The following is a 21,478-nucleotide window of genomic DNA, read 5'->3' as shown; positions in this document are numbered from 1 at the left end:
GAGAGGAGGGAGGGTATAATACAGAAACGAATCGTTCGATATATTAACATGACGGGAATATGCTGTATTGGTTAGCACACTTAAATGTACCTCGCGTTTTCGTCGATAGATGTGTGGGTGTGCCAACTTCGCCTTAGAAAACGTCAGTTAAAATTACTTAATTCATTAGATAAGTCCTTCATCTGGAAACTTCTGAGCTCAATCCTTATTCCTCCCCTCCCCGCTTTCTCAAGAAAATAAAAAGTTCAGGAGCTTGGGGGTCGTGAATGCTATTTTTTCACCAAAGTATTTTTCACTGTTTTATTGATATCTGTCAAATCAAAGAAGCATAGGTTTTCTTGAACACACACACACACACACACATACGCACAAAGTTTTTAAATTTGAAGAGGCAAAGAGCTATATAATTATGCAAGGTAGTCCTATTCGTGCGACACGTATTTTGTTTCCCTAAATAATCTCATTAAGGGCTTGTCAGTGAATAAGGATTTTGTCTAGAATTTTCAATCACTGATTGAAAAGAGACATGCGCGGCTGACAGCAAGTTAAGGCACAAGAGGCGCAGAAAGGATTTGTGACCTTCCTTACGTATTCAAACTTCGCGCCCTCAGGTATCGATTGGACACCATCTAGTGGCTGACAGAAGAACTAACAACCACAGCTGTCAAAATGGCTCTCAAGGAATTAGTCGGAAAAAGTAAGTATTTCCAATACTTTTTGTAATATTTTACACTTTGCTGTACGCTTTAGAGTATGGAGTTTACAGAGATACCAAAATTAGCTAGTTTTTTGTGCTGACTGGTGTGATCAGAGGAGCTTTTGTGATGGGCGGATGTGGGAGGGTATCGAGCGTCGTCTGCTGGGCTGCCTTATTTTGCATATAACCCTCTGTTATCAGTTATTATGACACAGCACTGTGCTCTGACACACCCACATAGCTTTAATATATGTAGGATTATTTTGCAACCACACTTTTGGGTTGAGTTTGATGTTTTAATAATAGAGGAAATTTACATCATGTGAGAGTGACTTTGTACACTGTTAAGCTCAAGTAAAAGTTTTACTTTAGTAGTGTGACTCATACGTTAGCTCTTCTCCTGAGTCTGGGTCTCGTGTTTCCTATTGTTGGATAATGTACTCGTAATATTTCGTAAATATATGCCAGTCTTGTTTGGCTTATGCCAATGTCTTGGCTTTGGAACTCGTGAGAGATTTCATTGGAGTATTCTGTAAAGCTACAACTCTTACTTTGGGTTTTGTTTCATTTATATGTAGCATTGGGCCATGGTGTAGATATGGTTCATCACATTGTTATAAGAACCTTTGCTAATTGTTGATCTTCTGTGGAGTAAAAAGTTTAGTCACATGTGGATGACTGAAACTAAAATAATACCCAAATCTCTAGCCCTAGCTTCTTTCAACACATACATTAGCTGTAACTGCTTTAAACCACGCATATTCATTATACAGTCTCAAAAAAATGTATACGCACTACCTTAAAGAATTCTTTGGAGACCTCACACACCAATCCTGTGCTAGCAAATACCGTAGCTACCGTACTTACATCAAGATTTGGATGATGTGAGTAAAGGACAAGCAATCACACACACTAATCCACATACTCTAGTCCCACATGTCCCCCATGCATTATAAGAGATAAGAACAGGGAAACTATTGACTACTACACCGCCGCTGACTTTTCATAGAAAATTAATTAAAATATGCTGCAATTTCACTGTGTTTTAGAGTGGACAATCATAGTTATGGCAAATGTGTTAAAACGTGTTTATTTAAAAGTTCAACTTAACCTAACCTTAACTTAACCAAACCCCCAAAAAATTATCATATTAAAACTCACTGATGAAAATATAGTAAGAATATAAACATCGAAACAAATAATACGTCGGTGGTGTAGTCGTCAATATTAGGCAAGAACAGTAGTACTGTACAGTAAAGTATCTGTTTACTGTAAACTTACTTAACAAAATCTTTTTCACAAAAGATTTAAGCATTCTAAATTCAAGTAAGAGTAATCCTGGAGCAGATGGTTAACACCAGAATGTGTTGTTCTATTTCATTAATTTTTTCCCACATGTTGTTTGGATGATAGTAAGTAATAAAAATTATATGACAATAGACAGAACCTAATAGAACCTAACCTAACCATCCAAAGAATCCTACCTAACATTACCAAACATCCTCCGTCCCCCGTATCCCCTGCCATATTAAACAGAAAGTACGTACTTTGATATCTAGTACCAATAAAAGCAACCATCTTGAAGCGGAATGCTTTAATTTTAATTTTTTTTTGTGGGCGTGCCAGTATGTTCGCTCCGAGTGGGTTGGTTGTTGCACAGAAACGACAACACAACGACACTGCAGGTTTTTCGGAGGATTATTAATGGTAAATAATTAATTTCTTCGTGTACGAAGCACAGAGACATAATTTTAGTGTAATATGAGTATTTTTTCACTGTTTTCTACCTCAACCTTTCATACCCTGCCCACTACAGGTGATTTATGATCATAAATAAAAAGTTGTATCGTTTTTATTACTGTAATTACTATAATCCAAAGAATATCTGTGGAAACAATTAACGAAATCGAACAGATGTTGCTGTACAGTACTGTACTGTACAGTACTTCTAAATACTGTACTGTAATAATACTAAAACCAGGTACCATTTTTTGTGCATCTAAACTTAACTATTTTAAACTACAAAATATTTTTTTTTCTTCACTTTAAAAATAACCTCATCCACCCCAGGAACTTCCAATTCACATGTATAGTACAGTACAGTGGTCCCTCGGTTAACGAGCATAATCCGTTCCAGCAGGTTGCTCGTTAACCGAAACCATTGTTTCAATGGGTTTTTGGGTAATTGGTTGCAGCTCACCGAAAATTGCCTAAATTCAACAAAAAAGGTAGAAAAGTACACTTACTTTGAGGTGTGTATGTAGAATGCTCCTGGATGATGATGATGATGATGGGAATTAGATTGGGGGTGGAGGAGAAGGGAGAAGAGAAGGCATTGGGGAGGACGAGAAGTCACCCTATGGTGCCATTTCACCCATAAAATTTTAGTTCTCTTGGTGTAATTCAAGATTATTTTCTTTAAATCAACAGTGCATTGCATTATATATTGTCAATATGTAAAATAAATTTCAAAATGACCAATAATTTGATGGAAGCACAGAAAAAAAGCATTTAGTTGAAGAGAGTCTCAAGCAAGATGTTACCTCCACTGAAAACAGAGAGAGACTAACGCCTGTCTGGTGTGTTAACAGGCTGGATGGCACGCCAGAAACTAGTTTCTTTACCTTCAATTATGTTCAATAATTGTTAAAATGGCTTAAAAAGTTAATATTAAACTTTTAAAATTATTGAATAGTATAAACTTCTTGATATTTACTAAAATAGTAAGGAATTTAAGCCCTAAAACCGATTACTGTATTGGCGGACAAATACTACAGCTGGTGGACCGCCAAATGCAAGCGAAAACATGTTGAAGTCGGCTCGTAAGAAACTTGTTAATCGAGGGATTGCTCGTTAACCGAATTTAAGAATCTTATGGAAGGTAAATCGTTAACCGAAATCTCGTTAACCGAGGCACTCGTTAACCGAGGGATCACTGTATTGGTTTTTCTGTGATTTTCTTCCAGAGAAAGTCTTAAGTTGATTAACAGTATTTTAAAACTCAACAAATTTTACCCAGTCTTACTTAACCCTTTCGCAGCGGGAGGTTACTCGAAGCTGAATAAAATCGTCTGGCAGTAGCCAGAATAAAATGGCAAGTGCGTGACACGCTGTGAAAGGGTTAAATTAACAAAGAATATTCTAAGGTTCGTAGGTGAAGTTTTAATGGTTCATTGCACATAGTGACATCTACTACTGTATTTGTATACTGTACAGTATTTTGCTATACTGTACAGTATATAGGACACATGTTCTTGAAAAGGGCAACATTAATTAAGACAATAAGACAATGTACTATACTGTGGACATAGACCCAATGATATAAATAGGTGTTTACATTCCTGCAGGGCATTTCTGGTCAAGATTTTCTTGACAAAATACGAATTAGATATGGTACCAAAATTGTCATTATAAGAGGTCTTCGATTACCTTTGAGAGTTATGACCCTGCCATACCAGCTGTTCCCACACTGTAGGTTGACATTACTGTAGGAATGACATTTAGCCATAAAACTTTGTTTCAACATGTTGGATGGCAACTTGGTCACCATAGCTGTTTCCATCCCCTGGTCTTTGCTGCATGATCTGGTGGCGGGCAACCTTTTCTTGTTTCCCTTGCAGTTGCCATCAGGTAATTGTGGCTTACCAACACAAGCATAGAAAATTACAATAAAACATAAAGAAAATTATGAAAATAAATATTTAGATATAAAATACTGTTTATGCTAATAAAATGCCATTGGGGATGGTTGAGGAGACAGCATATAGAGTCAGCTGGGGTAGGTGATAGTGGAGCTATTGAGATAAAGCATCAGGATTTCATGCCTCTTCATCTAATGATAGATGTTAAAAGTGTTTAAAAGCCTTATCATATTTTTCATAGCTTGACATTTGCTACGAGTTATTTTAGTTGCTGTTCTATATGTTATAATTTGAGCACATTCTTTAACTTTGTCTCCTCATGAATTTTTCTCACCAACATGGCAGGTTGGTCAAGCACTCTAATGATGCAACAGGTTATTCTCCAGCATCAAAATGCATTAAAACATATAATTTAACCTCTAGATTAATACTTTTCCTTGTTTGTTTTTTCTTATCAAAGGCACTTTCTATTTATTTTATAGGCTTTTGATAAAGTTATAACTCACTTGAAACAAATGAGCCCAAGCAAATATAATTAAAAAAAATAATAATATTCACTTCTATACATACAGGTACAGAGTAATTAGATTCTTTGAAAGATTTTGATCACTTGCAATGCTGCATAAAGAACAATATTGCCAAGGTAGATATTGAATGACCATGCATTGTCAGTTAAGAAGGTACAATATCTGAAAGTCCCACTTTTAATGTCCAGTTCTCAGTATCTAAAAGTGTGTTGGTGATAGGACTTATCATCACTATCCTGGCAAAAGCCAGTAGACTCACTGAGCTTGGTTGCATTCTTCATGCAGCTGAGCTTGTGGTTTATGATTTTGTAGTGACTGTATTTATATTTTAGTTGTGTAGCCTTCTTGACAAGACTGTGAGGTGTTGTATGAAGATTGAAAATCTTATTTTATTAAGTGTCTGTATTTCCATTATATTCCATCTTATTTGGTTCTAGGCTTCATAAGATAAGTAAAGAACCCATCATAATTGAAAAAGAAATGAAGTGATAACCCTTACCTTAATTGCCACTGAATTTTCAGTTTATAAAACCGTTTGACAGTACAGCACAGTATTAAGATACAGTAAACAGAAGAATGAAATTGAAACAAAGAATACCTTAAGTGCACAAAAGTTGCTTCTTATTTTCTGTGGACAGCCAACCCAATTGTGTCACTAAAACGATCTGGTATTGCTGGATATTTTTTATGCGAAACTGGGTATCAACAAAGGTGTGGGTCAGTAGATTGATGGATAGATGTTTGTACAGTAAAATTGCCATAAAAGTTTACATTAGTTCATCATGCACATACTACAGATGCACAATGTACGTACTGAACTATATAGGCAGTACAATACAGGCTTGTAAAATGGTATACAGGAAGTCGACTTAATTTTATTTTATTTCTTATTTATTTTATTATTTTTTAATATCACTTCATCCTGATGTGTTCCGTGTTAGTACAGTACAGGAGGGAACTGTAGTACGAAAAATAAACCTGCTGTATAATGTTTGGTCTGGTCACACAAGATTATTGCACCCTATTCACATCCAACCTGAGAAATAAACCATGAACACAGTCATGAGAGGCAAAGGCTAGCTCATGAAAGGCAATTGAAGCATACTGTACTGTATATATAGGGTCCCTGTATAGGCACTCCTCGACTTACGACCTACTCAACTTACGACCACCCGGACATACGACAGCCTGGACATACGACTGCCGCAGTTGTACCAAAAAAATTTCAAATTACGTATTTTTGAGTCTCGACGTTAGTGATCGTGCTGTGTACTGACAAAATTTTTGTTAGTAATTTCCTTTAAAATGGCTGGCAAGCGAAAAAGTGAGAGTTCTCGTGGTGCTGAGAAGAAAAAGAGACACCCATTTTAGATTTTCTATGTATATTATTTTTGCATTTTCGACTTACGACCTGGTCGTCAGTCCCTAACCCCATCGTAAGTCAGGGACTGACTGTATATGGTTAGGGGGACTAATCAAAAACACATAAAAATCTAAAAATTGTCCAAGAGTTGACAGGTAAATGTGTGACTAAATATGGAACCAGCACTACGTATATTGCACTTAGACGGATTGAAACTGGTTGGGTTATTTCCAGGATGCAACATTCATAGGTCACTCGTATAGAAAATTACCTTTACTCATTTCTTGTTGTAACTTCATCAGATATGTAATATTCACTTCATACAACTCTGGACTCGAAAATTAATGAATTTCTTAAATACAAAAATGACTTACTTCGTTTTGTTCCATATTAAATTGCTTTTTTCTTCTCATTATGGAGGGATATTTTTTGTCAACCATTGTTTACATTACTCCATTACTGATGAAAATATATTTGCTGTATCGTTTGGATATACTGTACTGTAGTATGCAATCTTCTTGACACTAAGCATACAGCAGAAGTTTGCATTTATCATTACAGTACAGTAGTGTGTAAGGCCTTTACATAACATAGGAAAGGGGAAGATCTCGAGACAGTACTAAAGTGTGTGACTACAGTACTACAGGTATATGTTGACGGGTTCTGTCTAAATGTAATTAGCAATAACAAATTGTTTCCTATTAGTAAGGGTTAAACCAGTCATCAAATCCATTGCCAAGAGCTTTTAATGACTCTTTAATTGGTGAACCAGTTACTCGTTGCTAATGGAACTCTCCAGTGTGAGTGTATTAAATATTATGAACTAACTGCTTTTTAATTGTAATCTAAATTGCCATCTAGTTATAGTTGTTCGTTCCTATACTGTGGCTGGTGATTCATGGAGTGTAACAAGTGATAGGTGGTAATTGATGGAGTGCAACAAGTGGTAGGTGGTGATTGATGGAGTGCAACAAGTGATAGGTGGTAATTGATGGAGTGCAACAAGTGGTAGGTTTGTGATTGATGGAGTGCAACAAGTAGTAGGTGGTGATTGATGGAGTGCAACAAGTGGTAGGTGGTGATTGATGGAGTGCAACAAGTGATAGGTGGTGATTGAGTGCAACAAGTGATAGGTGGTGATTGATGGAGTGCAACAAGTGGAAGGTGGTGATAGATGGTGTGCAACAAGTAGTAGGTGGTGATAGATGGAGTGCAACAAGTGGTAGGTGGTGATTGATGGAGTGCAACAAGTGGTAGGTGGTGATAGATGGTGTGCAACAAGTAGTATGTGGTGATTTATGGAGTACTACACTTGGTGATTGATAGGAGTTACCAAGTTACACAAAGTGGTTGGTGAAGAAAACATGCAGTAGTTACGTTGTATTGTATGTGTTAATTAACTATGGAGCAGTTAGACGTGATGGCAGTAAGTACTTGGGAAATGTGATTACTATTAGAGAGGTTGGTCACTCCTCCCACCACATCGCCACCGCCGTCTTTATGAATGGAGCTGTTGGGATAACTTGTTACCATGGAGACGATGATGTCATCAGTGTAGTCAATGGAGCCTGTGGGTGAAATGGTTACTATGGAGACGATGACGTCATCGATGTGCTTCACCTGGAGAGAGAGAGAGAGAGAGAGAGAGAGAGAGAGAGAGTAGGGTCCGTGAGGAGAATACTCTGGGGAGATGGTGCAAAGTTAGTAAGATAATGACGCACCTGCTTCCTGTGTATACTGTGCAGTCGACGATGAGGGATAATGAATACGGGGAGGGACACGTGGGAGCAAATGGTACCGAGTGACGTGTTAATGGTCATACCTGAGAGTGTTAAGAACATTGTCTGTCACGCGCCATGGTTACTGTTGTCCTATTCATTGGTTTACTACGCCATTATAATATTTCTCTCACTGTCTCGCGAGATCTGGGTGGCCGGAGAGTACGAAGGCGTTTAACGAAAGTTAGACACAACACACTAAACAGATACGTTGTTTACTTGTACATTATTGTGGGAGAGATAAAGAGAATAACAGGTTACCATATCTTATGCAGTACTGTGATACCTTTTTATTTGGTGAACTTATTGCTGCTGGTAACATTGACAAATTATTATGGTGTGTAATCTACCAGGTTACTGAATAAGTTGTGTTTAAATTAATTCTCACAAAAGCAGACAGATTTTATTTTGATGGGAATCATGGTATGATAAATTTAAAATGCGAAAACCAAAATTAGAGGCGCCATTTTTAGCACACCTTCCCGAAGAGCAGAGGAGCTTAATTAAGATAACCTGCCCATGTCGTCGTCGTAGTAGGTGGTCAGAAATGTTAACCTTTTACGTTATTTTTTCAATACTATATCATTAACTGCTTAACATCTTTGGCTCTAACAACCGATTAGAAGACCTATTCTACTGCCTCCGGGTATGTGTCTGTTTCCCAAATTAAATAAGTTTACATCTGAGTCAGTTGGGAGAGCGATGCTTGGTGATCGGTATAGTTATGAACTGGAGACAAAACATCTTCGACATCTCAACACTTTTTGTAAAGGGACATTAGAATAGAACTATGGGTACAGTTCAGAAACGTCGCCTGGAGAGCAATATTTAGTGGTCATTGTAATAAGAGGGTTACTAGAGTGAGGTAAACGCTAGGATATAAAGTCTTTGTTGATATAAGGAAAGATATGGGATAAAGGTGGTCGTTGGTGGGTGGTGGCTGTTGTGGTGATGACGGTGGTGTGAGTGGTAATGGGGGTGGTGGTGGTAACTGGTGGTGATGGTGCTGGATGAGGTGAAGCCTGTGGGTGGGTGGTGTATGTTGAGTGGGGTGGTGAATGGGGATGCTTGAGTGGACGAGCAAGAGGGCGAGCTAGGGTATGAATGGATGAATGAGTTGAGGTTATTGGTTGGTGTAAGGACATGGGGTAAGGTATGAATGTGTGTGTGTGTGTGTTGGAGACAGCGGAGGTGGCAACAAGTGAGAGCCCCCTGGTGGTAGTGCAGCAGTGCCAGCTGAGTGTCATGCTCCTAACAGCTCATGTCCACCCACCTCATCCCTCCTAGTCTTTGTATCCTCCTGCACCTTCTCTCGAAACAACACACACTCTCGTATTAATCCCTCTACCCTCTATTGTGTGACCCAGTAACATACACCCGCTGTATGTAAGGCAGCTTTGTAGCGCCCCTCCTCTACACTTGTATTAGTAGGGGGGTCCTTCAGCTAGAAGTATCACCCGTGGCCACCACATGGAACTCATGTGATGGCAATACTCTACTCCAAGCACTCCAGCCCCTCTCGCCCTACTTCGGCCACAACTGCCACTACAACTACTATTACCACCCTTCCAATTTACTACGTGTACATCCCCTATCCGCCCCCCACACGACACCTTACTTTCTACACGTCATCGCTAAAACCACTGTCTTATCCCCCTTACCCTTCCTTATCCCTCCCACTTAACGCCCTCTCCCTAACCCTTCCCACCCAATTTTCCTCTCCCCTCACTTCCCATTTCCCCTCCAATTCCCCCCCCTCCAATCCCCACCCTCCAATCCCCCACCCTCCAATCCCCCCTACCCTCTCACTACGGGCAGCGCGTGGAGGCAGGTATTGATCAAAGAAGGACGCCGACGCCTCGTCCGAACCCGTGGCGATGATCACGACTCAGGCTGCTCGACGAGACTTAGCCGCCCTTCAGAGTCACCACCTCTTTGTTGCCGTCTGGAACTTGGTGACCCCCTCCTCCTCCCTCCTCCTTCCCCTCCTCCCTCCCCCCCGTCTACCTTGTCTCCGCCCTTGGCTCTGTCTTGTAGTCCTACCCCCTTCCCCTCCCTTCAGCCCCTCGTGCGTCATGAGTTCCGGTTGGTTCTCGGATCAACTGGTTCGGTCTGGTCAGCTGGTTAACTGGTTCACTGGTCAACTGGTGTGATGTGGTCATGTGGGCAGTGTTCACTAGTCAGTTTGTTCACTGATTAGTTTGTTCACTGTGGTCAGCTGGTTCCCTACTGGATCAGGGTCACAGTTGCATAGGCGCATTGTTAGTAGGGAGAGGAAAGGCCAGCCTTTTGCCGTGGAGAGGTAGAACCCAACCCGTGAGTCTGTGCACCGATCATGAGTTGGTTAGGTCATGGATAAAGGAAAAAGACATTCTAGGCCGTAACTCGACTCTCCAATGCACACACACACACACATATATATATATATATATATATATATATATTTTTTTTTTTTTGGGAATTTCCTTGTATTGATTTTGGAGTCAGTGGGTTAGCAGCAGCTAAGGTCAACTGAACAATAATATGATCCCCTATGGACCGCTGAGCATCATATTGCACAGGTCCGATCCCAGGAAGATTTTCTCCTCCCTCCCTCTCTTCTCCTCCTCCGTCCCCCTCCCTCCTCCTCCCTCCCTCCTTCCCGCCTCCTCCTCTCCCCTCCCTTCTCCTCCTCTCAGCTTATTTCACCTGATGATTAGACACCCTAATTCTGCTTGGGAGATTAAGTTGGGTTAGGTTGGGTCATGTTTGATTATATAAAAAGTATATCAGGTTAAGTTAGGTTAGAATAAGTTATATTGAATTAACATAGATAAGGTTAGGTTAGATTAGGTCAGGTTCGGTTAGGTTAGGTTAGCGTTAGGGTGGTTAATCTGAAGGTGAAATAACCTGGGGGGGAGCTAATCTTCAGGTGATCCCATAGCTCCATTACCCTAAGGGGAGGGGGGATGTGTTGTATTGATTTTAGGGGCCACTGGGCAAGATTGGTCACTGGAGCTAAAAATAGAACTTGGGTGACGTGGCCGAAACCTGATGCTTGTTCCCGGGGACAGTATTGATAACTCTGGTCCAAGTTGATTTTGGGGTCAATAAGTCGAAGGTCAGGTGCGTTGTTAAGATTAGTTTAGTTCACCTGAAGATTAAACACCCCAGTTTATATCACCTGAAGATTAAACACCCTAACGCTAACATAAATAGCCTAACCTCCCCAGGTAACGTTAGGGTGCTTAATTTTCAGGTGAAATAAGCTGGGGTGTTTAATCTTCAGGTGAAATAAGCTGGGGTGTTTAATCTTCAGGTGATATAAACTGGGGTGTTTAATCTTCAGGTGATATAAACTGGGGGTATCTAATCTTCAGGTGATCCAAATTTTAGTTTCTGATGTTTTAGTATGAGTGTTGACGCACCGGTGAGCATAGTAGTGTTAGCTCTTAGGCTCACTTTGTCGAGGATATAATCAAGATCATTATTACGGCTTATACCCAGTCGAGGGATCCTTCACAATTTCCAGGTCTATTTTCTGCCCTAGGATCGATGTTTAACCCTTCATTATTATTATTTCATCTTATTTTTTATCATAAGGTCATTGTGGCTGTTTGTCATTTTTTTTAGGGGGGGGTGGATTTGGCATGATAGACATGGTAGTTTATATAGCTATCTCCTATACTTCGAACCGTCTACAAATTTTACCCGTCAGTTTCCCTTAGAGACACACAGATGCATATTGATTTTGGTGTGAAAGGTCAGAGGTCAAGGTGATTGTGCACCCGGAGAGGAAACTTTAGTGTTTTATGTTTCCCGACTGTTGACGACTAGTTTTTTCATGGTTAGTCACTCAAATTGACTGGTAACTCACACCCCCATAGGTTTTACTGACACCTGTTGGATTTTGGTGCGAAATGGTTTTAAGATTGGTGTTAGGTGAGTGTAGAGCGACTAACCCTACTAGCTAAGTATATGGGGTGAGTGAGGCGACTAACCCTACTAGCTAAGTATATGGGGTGAGTGAGGCGACTAACCCTACTAGCTAAGTATATGAGGTGAGTGAGGCGACTAACCCTACTAGCTAAGTATATGGGGTGAGTGAGGCGACTAACCCTACTAGCTAAGTATATGGGGTGAGTGAGGCGACTAACCCTACTAGCTAAGTATATGAGGTGAGTGAGGCGACTAACCCTACTAGCTAAGTATATGGGGTGAGTGAGGCGACTAACCCTACTAGCTAAGTATATGGGGTGAGTGAGGCGACTAACCCTACTAGCTAAGTATATGCACAGCTGTTCGCTTATTATACCTACCATCTGCAGTGTTCTTTGTTTTATTGTTCTCCATTTGTTCCCTGTTCTCTGGTCGTACTGGATTTATTGTGCAAGTTGAGCATGTTCTTTGTGTTCCCCCTTTTTTCATTAGGTTCCGTTTGTTCATTATGTTCAACACGGTCATTTTCTTAATCTTGTTCAATGAGTTCTGGTTATTCATAGTGTATGTACAGTAGCTAAAACAACTATCTGTGGAGGTGGGGGTTGATATGCTCCGAAATTTTACGTGTGACTAGTGACAGCTCTCATATACCCAAATTTATCGTCCATGGTCTCATATTGTTTCCCACAAAGTATGCACAGATAGTTGTTTTAGCTACTGTACATTGTGCAGAGGTTGATCATTGTGTTGAGTGCATTCGATGTTTTCACTTGATTGTGTTCATTTTACTGTAATGTACTTAGTTTGTTCAGGGTGGACAGAGAGCTCTTAGTGTATACATATTCTCGTCAAAAGACCGTGTTATCATGAGATTGAAATACAAAGACGTGTAATACGAAGCAATGTGGAAGACCCTGTATAACTTGAGCTTGTGTTGTCGGTCCTGTGGGTGGGTAGTGTGAGAACTAAATCTTAGAATAGTGTTACAAAGACCACTGTTTTATTCTGGTGCAGTGTTACGATGGCTGCTCTCAGGTTTTCTAGTACCTTTGTGGTTTCGTCTCTCTCTCTCTCTCTCTCTCTCTCTCTCTCTCGCTCTCGCTCTCTCTCTCTCTCTCTCTCTCTCTCTCTCTCTCTATGATACATTTTGCTTTGTCTGATAAAAGCACATTTCGGAAATACACAAATGTGCAACATGTGCCAGAACGTTGGTGACTATTTTTAGTATAGTGGTGTAATTATAATGTCATGCGGTATCCTTACTTATGGTTAATGACAAAAGGAATTAGAAAATGTTTCTACGCGTTTGTTTTTGTTAATTTTGTTCATACGAATTACCGTACCTATCAAAACCAAGCAATGGTGGCTGGTTTTTTTTTGTATGTAGAGGAAATAACGTAAACAAAATGTTGTTTTTTTTAGCCAAAGGATCGTAAACTAATAAAGAGGAGTGTGGTGGTGTCCGGTATCTTCCACTTCCTCACCATCTTCACAAAATGACTAATCACATCATTTTAAAGCTTGTTAGTGTTCAACATCATACTCTTCTAACGCTTTTATAATTAACTTCCACCGGGGTACTTCGAGATTAGATACCCCAGCCTATTAATAATCACATGAAAATTAACCACACTAACGTTAACCTAATCTAACATAATTAACCTAATCCCCGTTTCAGGCAAAATACGCTGGGATTTCTAACTTTGATGTATTCCAATTCGTCATATATTTCTACTGTGTTTAATTGAACAAAACTCTGCCACAAAATTCCCAGACGGTTGAACTTAACAATATTTTCTACAAAACCTTTCGCTCGGGAGATGTGATGTATACGTTTGTGTTTGCTGTAAATCATGTATTATACAACACTGTTTTTAGTGGCATGAATAAATGATAATGATATCCTGAAAGTTTCGTCTTGTGTAATGTCAACAAACTTCGAGTGACCGTCTTTCTGATAGCTTCAGGATGAGAGTTTCATTACCGATACTGTAATTAAACTACCCCCTCCTCCCCCCTTCTCCCATCCCTCCCCCCAACCCCTCTACCCACCCCCTCCTCCACTCCCCCACCCCACCCCACCCCACCCCAACCCATCCCCGCTACCCCACTTCCCCACCCCTCACTAGTTTGCTCTCCTCCCATCTTAAAGGTCTCTCTCTCTCTCTCATATAGTGAGGTGTTTTCCTTCCACCTTTCTGAACCGCTTTTATGTGCACCACCCTGTAAGTTGTGTCGTTCTGGTGTACATTAACATTTAATTTGATCAATATTTAGTTCAGCTGCTTTTGGACCATCATAAAATATTCTCACAGGAAAATATGTACTTATAAAATATCCTCAAGTGGTAAAATATCCACACACAACATCCACACACACAGCAGATTATCATCAACACACAGCAAGGTATCATATACATGGTATACATACAACATACTTAATATACATACAGTATCCATAGGTAGTAATATAGTCACACTTACAAAATATCCATGTAGAACAAAATAGCCACGCTACAAAATATTCACATGTTTAAAGAATATCCATACAAAATATCCACAAAAGATATCCACATGTTTAAAAAATATCCACACAAGATATCCATATGTTTTAAAAATATCCACACAAAATACCCACATGTTTAAAAAATATCCACATGCTTTAAAAATATCCACACTACAAAATGGAACTGCAAGGCTGGGCAAGTTTAAGAGGTTACCCTTTGACCTGACGTGAACATGTGGGTGATAAGTGACATGATCGACCTCCAGGTGAGCACATACACACGGCGTTTCGTGGTAATCTGTAAGCCTGAGACTCCCTTGAGAGCACTAGCACGGGAGAAGCGCGGGAGGAGGGTTAAAAGGTATGGAAGCTCCCTTTAACTCTCTCTCTCTCTCTCTCTCTGTGACATGTTCCTTAATTTTCTCTCTCTATCCCCCTCATCTATTCTCGATTCGTTGGGGCTCTTTAATCAACAAGAGGCCAGGTGTTGCATAGAGAAAGGTCAGGTGTTGCATAGAGAAAGGTCAGGTGTTGCATAGAGAAAGGTCAGGTGTTGCATAGAGAAAGGTCGGGTGTTGAATAGAGAGAGAGGTCGGGTTTGCTTAGTGATGTGTGTATAGAAAGGATCAGGCGTGCATAAGCAGGGTACGGCTCATACACTTGATTCCTCTGCACGCCCCTCCCCTCTCCCTTTCCACCTCCCACTCCCATCCCCCCTCTCCCCCACCTCCCCCTCTCCCCCACCTCCCCACCTCCCATATCTCCTCTCCCTCCCCTCCCATCTCTCCCTCCCCCACCGTCCCCCGCCCTCCTCCCTCCCCCTGCCCCTCCTCCCTCTCCCCACCTTACAGTGTGACGTATGGGGAGGCTGTCCAGTTTACAAGTAACATTTTTAATTACCAATGTGCAGCTTGATGTTGTCCCTGTTATCGTGGAGGTGGACGACGCTCTTCGGCAGACTCTTGCAACATTACTCACCTATTCGGTCAGTCAGTCAGTCAACCAATTAGACTGTCGTGTTGAAACCCCTGCAATAGCTCGCTCGCCTTGTGATATTTTGACTTTAGACTTAGACACAGATTCTTACCTTGCGAGAGTATATATACCCTGATCTTTCTCCTTTAGTCCTCCTTTCTCCATCATCCTCTTTAGTCCTCCTTTCTTCATCATCCTCCTCTTTAGTCCTCCTTTCTCCATCATCCTCCTCTTTAGTCCTCCTTTCTCCATCATCATCCTCTTTAGTCCTCCTTTCTTCATCATCCTCCTCTTTAGTCCTCCTTTCTCCATCATCCTCCTCTTTAGTCCTCCTTTCTCCATCCTATTAAGGTATACTGGTGTGTTTCATAGGATTTACCATGTCATTTACCATAGGGTTTTTACTGGATGTGTTTACCATATACTAGGGGTTTACTGGGTGTGTTTACCGCCGTAGGATTCTGTGTGTTTACCATAGGATTTACCATGTGTTTACCATAGGGTTTACTGGGTGTGTTTACCATAGGATTTACCATGTGTTTACCATAGGGTTTACTGGGTGTGTTTACCATAGGGTTTACTGGGTGTGTTTACCATAGGATTTACTGTGTGTTTACCATAGGGTTTACTGGGTGTGTTTACCATAGGGTTTACTGGGTGTGTTTACCATAGGATTTACTGTGTGTTTACCATAGGGTTTACTGGGTGTGTTTACCATAGGGTTTACTGGGTGTGTTTACCATAGGGTTTACTGGGTGTGTTTACCATAGGGTTTACTGGGTGTGTTTACCATAGGGTTTACTGGGTGTGTTTACCATAGGGTTTACTGGGTGTGTTTATTATAGGATTTATGGAGCGTATTTACCATAGTATTTACTGAGCATAATGCCTTAACCCCTTGAGTTGATGACTTAACCCTTTGAACATGACGACTTAACCCCTTGAGTATGAAAACTTAACCCCTTGAGTATGATGACTTCACCCCTTGAGTATGATGACTTAACCCCTTGAGTATGATGACTTAACCCCTTGAGTACGATGACTTAACTCTTTGAACATGATGACTTACCCCTTGATCATGATGACTTAACCCCTTGAGCATGATGACTTAGCCCTTTGAACATGACTCGATGATGTAAGGGGTTATGTCATCATATTCAAGGGGTTAAATCTCACAAGCTGACCACCCCGTTAACAAGCACAACAAACAACCTCATCCCTACAAGCATCATCATCATCATTATATCATCATCATATCATCATCCGCCACACTTCTGTATGTTAGCCAGGATTACTTAATGGCGTGGTGTACCGGGTGCCATAACGTAGCCGTCACTGTCAACTCCTATTTACTTAACACAGACGCTTAAATTAGACTTGGACTCTTATTCTAGAGCCTTGGCCTTAATTTACAGTTGTACTATATGCTACCATGAATGTACTGTAAGTCGTATTAGCTCCCAGATGAAGTACTATTGCCGTCTTTGGGTGTGGTGTTCTGGGCACTCTACCTCCTTGATTCGGCGCCCCCCAAAAAGTCAATAATCTTGTCTGGACGAGAAAATTATCATTATTACACAGGGATATCTCATCGCTTAGTAATTTATTAACTTTTCCATGATCCCTAGTTTTGACCCACACTGTATTTCACTAATACCAGCCACTTTGGACCCATTATTGGTGGACGAGAGTATTTAGGAGGGTTGATGGCTCTCTCTCTTGTATTCCATCCTTCACAACCTCGACTTAGAAATGTTCATAATTGTCCCAGACAAGCTGTGTGTGTGGAGCCTCCAGCCACAGTGTTATTGGTCTTGATACACGGTAATCTCCACTAGTTCAAAACATCCTGTTACCATTATCTCCAGACTGTAACAGGAGGAAGCTACTACGGTGAATACATTAAACATTGGCATCTGATTTTTTTTTTCGTGTCTTGTACAGTATGGGAATATATATTGAAAAAAAAAAAGCTAACATCAACTAGTCATCGTTAACAACATTATCATAAGCCCCCAAGGCCCCGATGTGGGCCAGTGACCTGTGCCCGGGTGGACTAATCCCCGTAAAAAAAAAAAGGCCTTCCAACGTTTCCAGCGTCAACAAAGACTAACATCGACAAGTACACACATCGACAAGTACACACATCGACAAGTACACACATCGACAAGTACACACATCGACAAGTACACACATCGACAAGTACACACATCGACAAGAACACACATCGACAAGTACACACATCGACAAGTACACACACACATCAACAAACACATGCACCAACCATCCAAGGTAAGATATATGAGTACACTGTATCTGGTCTTGGTCTGAGTGTGTGATGGACATAGGTTTTGGTCAGTCCTGAGTGTGTGATGGACATAGGTTTTGGTCAGTCCTGAGTGTGTGATGGACATAGGTTTTGGTCAGTCCTGAGTGTGTGATGGACATAGGTTTTGGTCAGTCCTGGGTGTGTGATGGACATAGGTTTTGGTCAGTCTGGGTGTGTGATGGACATGGGTTTTGGTCGGTCTGGGTGTGTGATGGACATAGGTTTTGGTGGTCCTGGTGTGTGATGGACATAGGTTTTGGTCAGTCCTGAGTGTGTGATGGACATAGGTTTTGGTCAGTCCTGAGTGTGTGATGGACATAGGTTTTGGTCAGTCCTGATTGTGTGATGGACATAGGTTTTGGTCAGTCCTGATTGTGTGATGGACATAGGTTTTGGTCAGTCCTGATTGTGTGATGGACATAGGTTTTGGTCAGTCCTGAGTGTGTGATGGACATAGGTTTTGGTCAGTCCTGAGTGTGTGATGGACATGGGTTTTGGTCAGTCCTGAGGTGTGTGATGGACATATGGGTTTTGGTCAGTCTGAGTGTGTGATGGACATAGGTTTTGGTCAGTCCTGAGTGTGTGTGATGGACATGGGTTTGGTCAGTCCTGAGTGTGTGTGATGGACATGGGTTTTGGCCAGTCCTGAGTGTGTGATAGACAGAAGTGTTGGTCAGTTGTAAGTGTGTGTGGTGGAGGGAGCTGTGTGGAGGATGCGGGCAGACCAGAGGAGGGAGGGAGGGAGGGTATACAAGCGTACAGTAGCATAGGTTTAGTCTAGTCTAGTCTGGTGGCCCGCATGAGGAGCGCCACATTAAGGGTGATAGTCTGTGGTGTTACAAGGTGTCGTTGGCTACTAGTGCACGGGACTGGGGTACGGAGGAAGGGGCAGGTTGAGAGGAAAGAGACGGGTGGGGGTTGGGAGGACAGGTTACGGCGGGTGCTGGGGGGGGATGGATGGAAGAGGGATGTGAGTAAATGAGAAAAGAGGGGTTATGGAAGAAGGGATTAAGAGGGGATTATGTAGGAAGGAGTTAGTGGGGGGAAGAGGGAGGTGTTGTATATAAGGTAAGAAAGGGATTGTGTAGGATGTGATGGTGCAGGTGTTCCATTGTGGCTGGCTCGTCTGGGATATATTGTCACAACCTGCCATTCATCTTACTCTGGAGCCTGACGCAGGGACATTGGAACCACCACAATGCTCTCTGTTAATATTAAAAAAATTCACTTTATAGTGTGGTGAGAATATATTTCGCACGCGGATAATGTTTTAACTGTGTCATTCTTTGTTTTGGGGTCAATTATACTGTATAATGTCGCTGTATGCGGGTTTTATCAATGAGTATTCTTTTAAGGCGTTGAGTAAGTGTTTAGTGAAATATATACCGTACAGTGTGATTATGTAGCGTATGACTTACGTATGGTAACAAGAATTTCACGTATTAGTTTACAATGAAGTTACCATAACTGTTGGATTGTCTGCTCGGTATAATATTAGCGCTCTTTAAGTGTTGTTATACTACCCCAGGACTGTGACGATGGAAACACTGATAAGTAAAATGTCATCCAGTGTGGTTTAAAGGTTAAAGAGAAGGTAGACGTGGGGTGAGGAAAAATAGTTCTTCATGAAAGAGAGTTAGGCAGCAGCAGCACCAAAGGTCGAGGGTCGTGGGAGAAATGTGAACCGCTGCGGGTCTTCCAACAATCTTTCTATTGCCAGGAATAAAGACACACATTTGCTGGTTGAAGGTGAGCCGTATCTCTTTGTTCACCAGTGATTGTGTGCTGGTAATGCCCAAGATGGGTCGTGCGTGACATCCAGTCAGGTGTGTGTGATATTCATATGTGTTGAGTGACACCCACTTAGGTGTATGACACTATCAGTGTGTTGTGTGACACTCAGTGTGTTGTGTGACACTCAGTGTGTTGTGTGACACTCGGTGTGTTGTGTGACACCAAGTGTGTTGTGTGACACTGAGTGTGTTGTGTGACACCAAGTGTGTTGTGTGGCTTTATCCAAGATTGACGATGTTTGGTACTGTTAATGGTGTATTATGTGGACTTGTTCCAGGTTAATAGTCTTGTGATACATTCTCGAATGACTGTGTGGCACTGTCCAGAATGACAGTTGTGTGGCACTGTCCAAAATGACTTGTGTGGCACTAACAAGAATGACAGTTGTGTGACACTGTCCATATTGACTTGTGTGATACTACCAAGAATGACAGTTGTGTGACACTGTCCAGAATGACTTGTGTGGCACTACCAAGAATGTCAGTTGTGTGACACTGTCCAAGATGACTTGTGTTACTCTCAAGAATGACTGTTGTGTGGCACTACCCAGAATGACAGTTGTTTGACACAGTCCAGAATGACAGTTGTTTGACACAGTCCAGAATGACAGTTGTTTGACACTGTCCAGAATGACAGTTGTTTGACACTCCAGAATGACAGTTGTTTGACACTGACCAGAATGACAGTTGTTTGACACTCCAGAATGACAGTTGTTTGACACAGTCCAGAATGACAGTTGTTTGACGCTGTCAGAATGACGATTGTTTTGACACTCCAGAATGACAGTTGTTTTGACCTCCCAGAATGACAGTTGTTTGACACTGTCCAGAATGACAGTTGTTTGACACTCCAAGAATGACAGTTGTTTTGACACAGTCCAGAATGACAGTTGTTTTGACACTGTATCCAGGAATGACAGTTGTTTGACACTCCAGAATGACAGTTGTTTTGACACTCCAGAATGACAGTTGTTTGACACTGTCAGAATGACAGTTGTTTGACACTCCAGAATGACAGTTGTTTGACACTCCAGACTGACAGTTGTTTGACACTCCAGAATGACAGTTGTGTGACACTGTTCAGAGTGACTGTTGTGTGGTACTACCCAGAATGACAGTTGTTTGACACTTCCCAGGATTACAGTTGTGTGACACTGTCCAGAAGGACTGTTGTGTGATACTACCCAGAATGACAGTTGTTTGACAGTCCAGAATGACAGTTGTGTGACACTGTCCAGAATGACAGTTGTGTGACACTGTCCAGAATGACTTGTGTGACACTATCTAGAATGACAGTTGTTTGACACTGTCCAGAATGACAGTTGTGTGACACTGTTCAGAGTGACTGTTGTGTGGTACTACCCAGAATGACAGTTGTTTGACACTTCCCAGGATTACAGTTGTGTGACACTGTCCAGAAGGACTGTTGTGTGATACTACCCAGAATGACAGTTGTTTGACAGTCCAGAATGACAGTTGTTTGACAGTCCAGAATGACAGTTGTGTGACACTTTCCAGAATGACTTGTGTGACACTATTTAGAATGACAGTTGTGTGACACTGTCCAGAATGACTGTTGTGTGACACTGTCCAGAATGTCTTGTGTGACACTGTCCAGAATGTCGTGTGTGACACTCTCTAGAATGACAGTTGTGTGACACTGTCCAGAATGTCGTGTGTGACACTCTCTAGAATGACAGTTGTGTGACACTCCAGAATGACTGTTGCTTGGTATGGAAGGATGCCCCTATGGTCTAACACCCTCAGTAATGGCGTCGACGTTACACCCACCAAGACACAGCTGGTAGCACGGCAGACTTGAAGCTGAAATGCACGTAGATTCCTGGGCTGGTGTGCGTGCGTGCTCAGCCCTACATACATCGTGAAATAGGAAAAGAAAACAAAGCATTTTTATTTAAACCTTATGATAAGATAAAATATAATTTGAG

The 21,478-nt window shown here is 41.4% G+C and overlaps 1 protein-coding gene across 3 annotated transcripts in view; it reads left to right on the top strand.

Annotated features, from left to right (window-relative positions):
- LOC121876648 (protein ROP-like) overlaps positions 1–21,478 on the top strand; it is a 48,900-nt gene that overhangs the window by 2,736 nt on the left and 24,686 nt on the right. For 2 of the 3 annotated variants that reach the window (XM_042381953.1, XM_042381955.1), the window contains exon 2: positions 612–697. In XM_042381953.1, coding sequence (XP_042237887.1) covers positions 670–697 — 28 coding nt within the window. In that variant the 5' untranslated portion in view covers positions 612–669. Of the gene's footprint in view, positions 1–485; positions 698–21,478 lie in introns of those variants that run through there. The other variant, XM_042381952.1, reaches the window with a different exon arrangement.

Source organism: Homarus americanus, unplaced genomic scaffold (genome assembly GCF_018991925.1).
Source record: "Homarus americanus isolate GMGI-L3 unplaced genomic scaffold, GMGI_Hamer_2.0 scaffold28, whole genome shotgun sequence".
NCBI lineage: Eukaryota > Metazoa > Arthropoda > Malacostraca > Decapoda > Nephropidae > Homarus > Homarus americanus.
This window is presented reverse-complemented; position numbering and strand designations above follow the sequence as displayed.